This window comes from Papaver somniferum, unplaced genomic scaffold (genome assembly GCF_003573695.1).
Source record: "Papaver somniferum cultivar HN1 unplaced genomic scaffold, ASM357369v1 unplaced-scaffold_125, whole genome shotgun sequence".
NCBI classification, from domain to species: Eukaryota; Viridiplantae; Streptophyta; class Magnoliopsida; order Ranunculales; family Papaveraceae; genus Papaver; species Papaver somniferum.
This window is the reverse complement of record NW_020621603.1, coordinates 15,820,900-15,829,837: the sequence shown is the minus strand read 5'-3', so window position 1 is coordinate 15,829,837 and position 8,938 is coordinate 15,820,900. Positions and strand designations below refer to the sequence as shown.

Here is an 8,938-nt window from a genome sequence, read left to right as displayed (position 1 = left end):
CCACCTTACCTATAGTTATAAGGGGTGTCCTAAAACATTGAAATGACTAACCTATCCTTAACCTAGTGTAATTTAAAACCAACCCAATAACCACCTATATATATAACCACCACCTCCTCCCACCACCACCTCCCACCATCGCCGATTACCACCACCACCACCTCCGAATATCACCACCACCAACCACCGATTACCACCACCACCTCCGATTACCACCACCACCACTATATATATATATATATAGCTTAATTTAAAACATTAACAAAGATATTCTCACAAACCCATTACTTGTCATTCGTTTTTGGTTGAATAAATGAGAAGTAATCATTAAAATGAGTTGAAAATGGAAATTGCAGAGAGGTTTAATGGAGGTTTTTTTTTCAGAGAAAAGTTCGGTTATCAAGAACTAATTTTTTCTTAACCGAACTCAGAGTTCGGTTGATTCGCAAAAAAATACTTTTAACCGAACTCCTTGTATTAGAACAACACAAGTCCATAAGTTCGGTTCCTTCGTAAAATAAGGATATCACCGAACTTTAGTTTACAAAAATAATGAGAAGTCCACAAGTTCGGTTCGTTCACAAAAATGTTAAGTTTTCTTTGTAACCGAATTCTACCTTTGAAACTTTGTAACCGAAATCTACCTAATTCGCCAAGAAATAAATTTCGTAGTAACCGAATATTCGCCTAATTGCATATATACGTATATATGCCCAGTTCGGTTGATTCGCAAAAATATGTTGAAGTTTGCGAACCAACCGAACTTCTAACACTAGGTTACTTTTAACCTGCAGTTCGGTTGGGAACTTGGTTGAGTTGAAGTTTGCGAACTAACCGAACACACAAGATGTACCCAAATAAATTGTTAAGTTCAAAGTTCGGTTACCTACCATTTTATCCTAGGTAACCGAACATTACACTGTACGACCAAAACCTCCATTAACGAGCGAGTTCGGTAACCTGCGTGTTTGGAAAACGTAACCAAACTACACTTTCAGGTGTGTTCGGTTACATGTTCTTGACATATGGTAACCGAACTGGCCCAAATCTACATAAAAAATTTCATTTTTTTTTGAAAGTTTGGAGCAATTCAACCAACATTATCTAAGTTTGAAGCCTACCTGGATACCCAAATACCCTTCCTCCGGTTGTGGTTGGTAAAATCCATCGTTTTTCATGTTTTCCTTCTTCATCTTCTCTAACTTTACTCTCTCAATAATTCTACTTCTTTAAAAAAAACCATCTGATTTTTCAATCTTACTAATTATCTTTAACTTAATCACCTCACTAATCATTACACTAACTATTATTAACACTAACTAATCATCACCCAAAATTAATCAGGAGGGTAATATAGGTATTAATATAAATATCTAGATAAGGAATGACCTAGATTTACTTCTAATGTCTTTACCCAAAATAAAATTATGGTCCCAAAAAAACCATGATCCCAAAAAAATCGTTCTAATTAAGCCGTAGCTAAGCAGAACGGCAATAGCGCTTAGCCTAAGAGAAGGCGCAAACAGCTCACGCTAGAAGTGCTAGAAAAATCGTTATTGCAACGACACTACCAGCAGCAGCACTCTTCTTCTTCTCTCCTCCCTCGTCCAACATCAAAATGTCTGGAAGTGGAAGTGAAATCCTGATATTAATCTGGAAGCAGAAGTGGAAATCCATGCCTTCTTCTCCGAAATCTCAAGAAGGTTAGACTTCAATTTCTAATATGTAGTGTACCCTAATTAATGTTATTTTGTGGTTATTGAATTAGAAGAAAATCCTATAGATTTTAAATTTGTACTTGATGTTAGATTTAAGTTCGACGAATCACGCCATCTGTGTATTGATTATTAGAAACCACTTTTATTCTACGTCGTAGGTTAATATTCAAGCTTATTCCACTTTTATCAAGCCATCTATCGATTTGTTGTTCACCATTGTACCAACACTGATGAAGAAGAAAAGAGAATATAGAAAAAAAGAGGACCTTCCTCCAGATTTGATTATGGAAGAAATATTAACCAGGCTTCCAGTTCTGTCACTGCTCCGTTGTGCTGCTGTCTCAAAAGACTGGTATAGATTGGTTCATATTGATAAACGTTTAACTGATGCTCACTTTCTTCAATCTCAAAAAAACCCCAAGTTTGTCTTTAGTCTTTTAAATAGTGCGACTGATACTCTATTCCGGGGTCATTTGTTTGAATTTCCTACTGACTGTGTTCGCGATACTCTAGTCCTTTGGCCTTTAGCTGGTTCTTTTCTCATGGAATCACATGGTGAACTGGTTGGTTACAGTAATGGTTTCCCTTGTATGGCTAATGTGAATTGTTTTGGAACTTCTTACACGATTTTGCAGCCAAGCAGGGGTGGTTTTATCCATATTTATCATCCATCCATCTTAGGGGAACCTGTCTTTCATGCTAGCACCATCTGTCACGGATTTGGTTTCGATTCCTTAGCGAATGAGTACAAGTTGGTAAGTGTTTTTCGTACCTCGCACAAGCAGCTTAACATTCTTGTATTTACATTGGGTACTAAATCATGGAGAGATATCACTGCCACAAGCGCACACGTTGCACATGATGGTCAAACTATTAGTTGGATAAGAGCGTCCACCAGTAGTGACAGATCTGCGGTCTTCTGTAGTTCTGGTAGTGAATGTTTGGTTTGGAAGATAATAACAACTATTGTGGGAGTGGAAGGAGCTAATGAGATGGAGATGTTACTCTCGTTCAATATCCATGATGAGAAGTTTCAGTTTATTCAACTCCCATCTAAAGGTGCAACTGATGAGCAGCAGCAGCACTTATCTGTTACATATCCCCGTCTTCTGGAGTTCAAAGGATTTCCTTGCATTGCATATTTGGAAAAAAATAATTATGTAATGGAATAAGTGATTGTTATCATCGACCTCAACATGATCGTAATGGTAGTAGTAGTAGTAGTTGCTGTTGTTGCTGCAAAGTTCATTTGTATTTATTGAGGGGTGAAGCCAAGCAAGCCTGGGTTATGGAGGAGAGTTTTGATGCCCGTGTGATTTCTTCTTGGAAATCACCGTACTTTCCACCAGATCCCTGTTGTTTTTGTATCGGTAATACAAGTACACCTCCAACTCGTATCTTCAGTTTCTCTGACCAGATTTTTCTGTACTGGTTTGATGGTTACTATTTGCAAGTTTACAACTTGCGTTCCAAAAAACTTAAGGTTGTAAGGCCCGAGCATCCTGTACCGTGTGCTTTTTTTTGAAGCTAAGATGAAAGAATCTGCATACATCTCTGATGATGGTGACGATAATATTTATTGCTCTAATATGGATTATCAGCTGCACTGTCAAGGAGGTAACTTTCTTTCTCTGAAATCCTTCATACCTGATGGGGTGGCAGGAGTCGATAATGCTGCTTATAAGGAGTTGATATCGCAGAAGGAACACCCACCATATACAGCATGTGTGTTTGCGGAAGGAGGTTCAGGGGTATATTTCCCGTACTTTTAATTCTATTTTCATATTTTACTTGGTAACTCTGATCAGTTTACCATATTAATGTAGTAGTTGTTAAGTTTTGTAACCGGCACGCTCTAAATTAGTAGATTGCAATGAACTTTGATGTGAATTTTATCATATTGTAAAGCACGCAATGTGGTGATTTTTCCTTTGTTTTTTTTTTCTGTTCTCCGAGCTTCTGATCCAGATTGCACTCTTGCCAGTACTTATTAAACCTAACAAAAGAATCACATTCTAAGCTATCTGAATGCAAGTCCGAGTGACTTGAAATTAAACTAAAATTACAATTGAGAAGTTATTTATTAGTATCATTTCATCACATGTGCACAAGTCTATAAGACATTAAGAATGATGAAAAATAGATTATAAAAAGACTGTGAAATGAGAACCCGCAGACAGCTAATTCTACTAGTACTAAAAAATTCGTTGATGAACCAACAAGCGCGCACAGCAGCAACACTACCAGCACCACCAACTCCATCATCACTTTTCTTCTTCTCCTCCTCTCGTCGTCCTACTACTATCCAATACACCAGATCTCGTTCTTACTCCTCCAACATCACAATGTCCGGAAGTGGAAGTGGAAGTGCAAACCCTGATCTTGATTCTCTCTTTCAACAGAAACGAATTCTTAGAACCAAAGTCAAGAAAGATCTCAAATCGATGCCTTCTTCTCAGAAATCTCAAGAAGGTTAGACTTCAATTTATATTATGTCTTATGCCCTAATTACTGTAATTTCGTGGATTACGGTTGTTGAATTAGGTGGGTTTTATGTCCTAATTAGAACAAATCTGCAGATTTTCAATCTGTGCTTGAAATTAGATTTAAGTACGAATCAGATATGGAAAATGAAATTTGTTGATTAATTCATATTAAACAGCTAAATTGTGTATTGATAATAAGTAATAGAAATCTAAATAAGATAAAATTGCTCGAAACCCAAGCTACTAAATTGAATTGAAGATGATGTAACTATATTATCACTTCTAGATATGCAGAAAAGACTGTTTGTTTCAGCTTTTCTATTATTTACATGGAAATGTGTTAATGAACCTGTAGGAACAAATATACACATATGGGAAATAAATATTGAACTTGAAAATTTAAGTTGAGCGCAGAGGCAATGTTGGTGTCCGTCTTTCACCTATTTCTAACATTTGCTTCTTGCAGATACTGCTATACAGAATCTTGTACTGGAATCTTCGTGGTTTAAATCCAGTAAGAGGCTGTGTGCGTATATAAGCTGTACTCCCTTACGAGAAGTAGAAACTTCACAGATTCTTGAGCAAATCTTGTCTCATCCACCTAAAGGTATGTATCAATCATTTCACATATCTATGCTCGACGTTTAAGTTCTTACATTTCCTTGTAAGGCGCATTTACTGCATTAAAAACTATTAGTAAGGGGGTGCACTATTGGTATGTTTGAGCAATTGCTTAAGTTTTTTTGACATATTGAAGAGAATTACATCTACTGGTTAAAAGCCCAACCTAACTGCACACAGCTAATCTGTTCAAAACTGTCTTTAGAGTATATAGGTCTTCATAGGCCAGAAAAGGGAGAGATGGACCTTGAAAACAAAACAATTAACCTACAAAAATATAAATAAAAAATGGGTACAAAAACCGCGCACTCATACTGAATCTAATCCTCTAAATAGATCAATTGAATGTTACGGTTGCTTAGGAGCAAATCGTTGTCCTATTTGGGTTGCCAAAATGTGGCATCCAACAGGTTGATATTGACTCTAAAACTCTGCTGAAATCATGCTTGGATGACTATAGGTTGTTTTATCGCAAAAGAAGATGATTAAGGAAAGGTTGATACTTGGAAGGCCAAGAACTGATGAGTGATGGCTGAGTGGTTTGGATTCCACAATAACAGTCTGGTTTTTCCTTCTGATCAATAAGAATTACTTATACCTGAAATGTACAAATTGCTCTTCTACTAAGTGGGCATCACTGCGCAGTTTTATCCAGCATAGTACACCTTGGCTCTGTGAGTTATGCAAAGGTAAAATTGTGCAAAAATGCCTGCTAAACTGAAGCGTTAATTCTAGATTTCCTGTATAAATAGATGATCAGCTCGTCGACCAAAAGAGTATTTGTTGATTGTCAGCCTCAAATATGAGATATTCTCCACAAATCTCTGCCTTTCACTATCTGCTTTCCTCCCACGTAAATTTCCTTTCTTCTTTAATGGTGTGCATGTCTCAGCTGTTTGAGAGCCAACTTTCTCATATCAACCCAGCCAGATCTACCCAACTCATCTTTAACCTTCCATCTGATTTTCGTCAAAATGAAACCCAAAAACCACACTACCTACTAATCAGCACTACCACCATCATCCACGAACAAAGCATTATAGTCACTTTGGAGTGCAACCTAAATCTTGCTACACTATGCAACTTAGAGGGGCATTGTGTCCTGTTAAAGCATCCTAATTATTTCAATCATTGTTATACGCTGGATTATGTCTTTACTAATGAAAACTCAGAATAGAAAATTCACTACAGCTGGTATTAATATACAAGCATACCTTTACCAAACTAGGTAAGTGAACAATCAATTAAAGACTCATCTTTTGATTAGTCATTTCTCTTATTATCTCATTGCAAAACTTCGAAGCATATTCGATGACCAAAAAAAAAAAAGCTAATTAACCTTTTTTTTTGTCATTGATTATGCTTCATGAAGTTTTGCAATGAGATAATAAGAGAACTGACTAATCAAAAGATGAGTCCTTGATTGATTGTTCACTTACCTAGTTTAGTAACGGTACGCTTGTATATTGATACCAGCTGCATTGAACTTCCTATTTTGAGTTTTCATTAGTAAAGCATCTTAATTATTTTTGGCGTTAATGAAAATGAACTCGTTGACAGAGCCATGGAAGTTTCCATTATATGATAGTATTCAGAGTCTGAGATTTCTATACTTTCATGAATTACACGAGGTTGCCAAATTACATTCACATCTAATTGCCTATGTACATCTACTAGTAGAAATGTTTATACGGTCTCAAGACTCATCTTACTGGCGGTACTAAAATGTTATGTCTAATCTCATGTAATTTGTTAGTTATTGCTGTACAGATCAAGATAATCACACCGAGATAGAGAAGAAGCTATATGTTCCAAGGGTGGAGGATAAGAATTGTCATATGAGAATGTTCAACATCTCAAGCATTCATGACCTAATAGCGAACTCGATGAACATTTTGGAACCAGCACCAGAAGATTCTGATGGAAATCAGCGTGAAGATGGTATACTATTCTCATTAATATGTTTCTCTTGCTTCTTTATCGTTGTATTGTTAATTATTTCTGGTCTGGTCTTGTTGATAGTTTACCTTTTTGACACAAGTCCTCAAATTTTATACTCTTTTGTATGTTATTTCTATAAGCTAAAAGTATCTGATTGACAATGAAGTGCTATTACATTGTTTCAGTAAATTAGTATGTTCAAATTTTCTGTTCACCAAACATTAGATAGGGCTACTTCAGTAGTACTCTTCACCTACGGTGACCTCAAAGTCGTATAGCTGTTCGGTCGCAAGTGTCACAAGGATGATGAGTAGCAGTTTGTCGTATTTAGTCTTTTGTAGCTAGATAAATAAATCACCTCTTTAGCTCATTGCTGATTAACCCTCTTATTGATTGATTCGTTGGGAATCACACTAAAAGCATCAGAATATATATTCTTTCATCTGGGATTTGTAGTCTCGTTTTTAGAGGGCAACAGAACTTGGATTGTTCTACCTAAATAAGGAATTTTTGTCCTGTGCAGTTATGCAGGCAAGTGATCCAGTTGACCTGTTCCTCCTGCCTGGTGAGTTTATTTCGTTTCCATTTTTCTTGGTTGTTTTCATGATTTTACTGGATCCATTTTTTAACTGGGTGCCTCGCCTCCTGTTGTTTTTGGTGACAGGACTTGCTTTTGATAAATCAGGAAGACGATTGGGTCGTGGTGGAGGGTAAATTCATAATATATATTGTGCTTACTTTTGAACAGCAAAACAATTTTTCCTTTCGGCATACTTATATCTTGAATTTTACATTATGTTTTTGGTTGATCGATTGGAATTTCATTTTCTACTTTTCTTATTTGTTGTGCATGGATAATAGGTATTACGACACGTTTCTGCTGAAATATCAAGCACTTGCTTCCGAACGGCAGTGGAAACAACCTCTCCTAGGTAGAAACAACTATTTGCTCTTCATTTTTTTTCTTTTCTTTTAAGCATTTGCTCTTCATGTTGTTTAGGGTATCAATTCGATTTCCTCGTATAAGTTTTGGCTGCATTTTTTTTTTTTTTTTTGCAGTTGCTTTGTCTTACTCTCGCCAAATCTTGGATGAGGGGATCATCCCTATGACACCCCATGATGTACTTGTAGATGCTCTAGTAACATCATCTGGTGTAATTCCTATCAGTAAGACAGCATTGGAGCGGATGTGAAGCGAATGATGGTTAACTGATTTCATGCTCTATTTTTTAGCAATGTTTTCCAATTCATATCATTTTCTTTGTTTGCATTGTTGCTTTCGCAGTCAGTCGAATACTTCCAAGATAAATGATAACAGAATTTTAAAACTCACTAGTTCTCATAGTATATTTTCTTTCTCTTATGTGCTGTACAAAGCCCGATCCCTTAAATTTCATCCCTGTCTACGAAATACTGTTGATCAGTTCAAGCATTAACATATAAACTATAATCCGCTAATCAATGCACCCATCCGTCTATCTGCTGATGACCAATCTTCAGGATGACAGATTGGACGTGGATGGACATCTACAATCACCCGGACTAGAAGCGAATCAGACTAAATCCGCTGCTCAGCCCCAACCTGGATCCAATTGCATCTATCAGAGCAAGTCCCATAGTGGTGTTTTTCTTGTAATATAGCAAGTCATATATTAGAGAAGAGCAACCACTATGGCAGCTAAATTGCCCAAAGTGAAAACAAAGAGTGATTCTTTACGGACCGTCGGGTGGGACTACTCAGAACCGCCCCCACACATGGAGCAGGTCCCACCCCGCCGGAAACTAGCAAGGGTACACTTTTGGGTAGATGCGCACCATCACATAGAGAACGTGTAACCCACTGAAGTGATGCCCACTGCACTCTTTGTACCGAAAGAGAACAAGACACGGGATGTGTTAAGAAATTACTCTTACCTTCGAGTAAGTTGCGTCTAGGCCTGCAGGCAGCCGACGTAAAAACTTTAGCCGCATCTCTGAAGATAAGATCATTACGCAGTTTATCTTCGCTCGACCCGGTATTTGTTACTGGATAACGAGTTCTGGTTCTGGCACACCATCACATAGAGAAGGTTAACCTTTGGTACCGGTTTCGGCCCATCTTTAACCTTCATGCTATATCTTTGAACTTGGGGCTTGATAGATATTTATCCGCCAACGCCGGTAACACCAGCT

The 8,938-nt window shown here is 37.2% G+C and overlaps 2 protein-coding genes across 2 annotated transcripts; both read left to right on the top strand.

The window, feature by feature from the left end:
• Positions 1–1,526: 1,526 nt before the first annotated feature.
• On the top strand, positions 1,527–3,592 carry LOC113331489 (putative F-box protein At2g02030). Its single transcript, XM_026578197.1, has 2 exons — positions 1,527–1,703; positions 1,877–3,592. Exon 2 carries the CDS (start codon positions 1,949–1,951, stop codon positions 2,888–2,890), a length of 942 nt encoding a protein of 313 aa, XP_026433982.1. The 5' UTR covers positions 1,527–1,703; positions 1,877–1,948; the 3' UTR covers positions 2,891–3,592.
• A 175-nt stretch (positions 3,593–3,767) lies between these two features.
• Positions 3,768–8,101, top strand: LOC113331490 (5-formyltetrahydrofolate cyclo-ligase, mitochondrial-like). Its single transcript, XM_026578198.1, has 7 exons — positions 3,768–4,190; positions 4,671–4,811; positions 6,596–6,766; positions 7,290–7,331; positions 7,431–7,476; positions 7,628–7,698; positions 7,826–8,101. The coding sequence occupies exons 1-7, from the start codon at positions 3,881–3,883 to the stop codon at positions 7,957–7,959; spliced, it is 915 nt and encodes a 304-aa protein (XP_026433983.1). The 5' UTR covers positions 3,768–3,880; the 3' UTR covers positions 7,960–8,101.
• Positions 8,102–8,938: the final 837 nt, after the last annotated feature.

Bases quoted from the DNA above. Each gene is read 5' to 3' on its own strand.
- LOC113331490 (XM_026578198.1), top strand. From the start codon at position 3,881: ATGAGAACCCGCAGACAGCTAATTCTACTAGTACTAAAAAATTCGTTG. The intron at 4,812-6,595 runs GTATGTATCAAT...ATTGCTGTACAG, and splicing joins CTTGTCTCATCCACCTAAAG to ATCAAGATAATCACACCGAG. The intron at 7,699-7,825 runs GTAGAAACAACT...TTTTTTTTGCAG, and splicing joins GTGGAAACAACCTCTCCTAG to TTGCTTTGTCTTACTCTCGC.
- LOC113331489 (XM_026578197.1), top strand. From the start codon at position 1,949: ATGAAGAAGAAAAGAGAATATAGAAAAAAAGAGGACCTTCCTCCAGAT.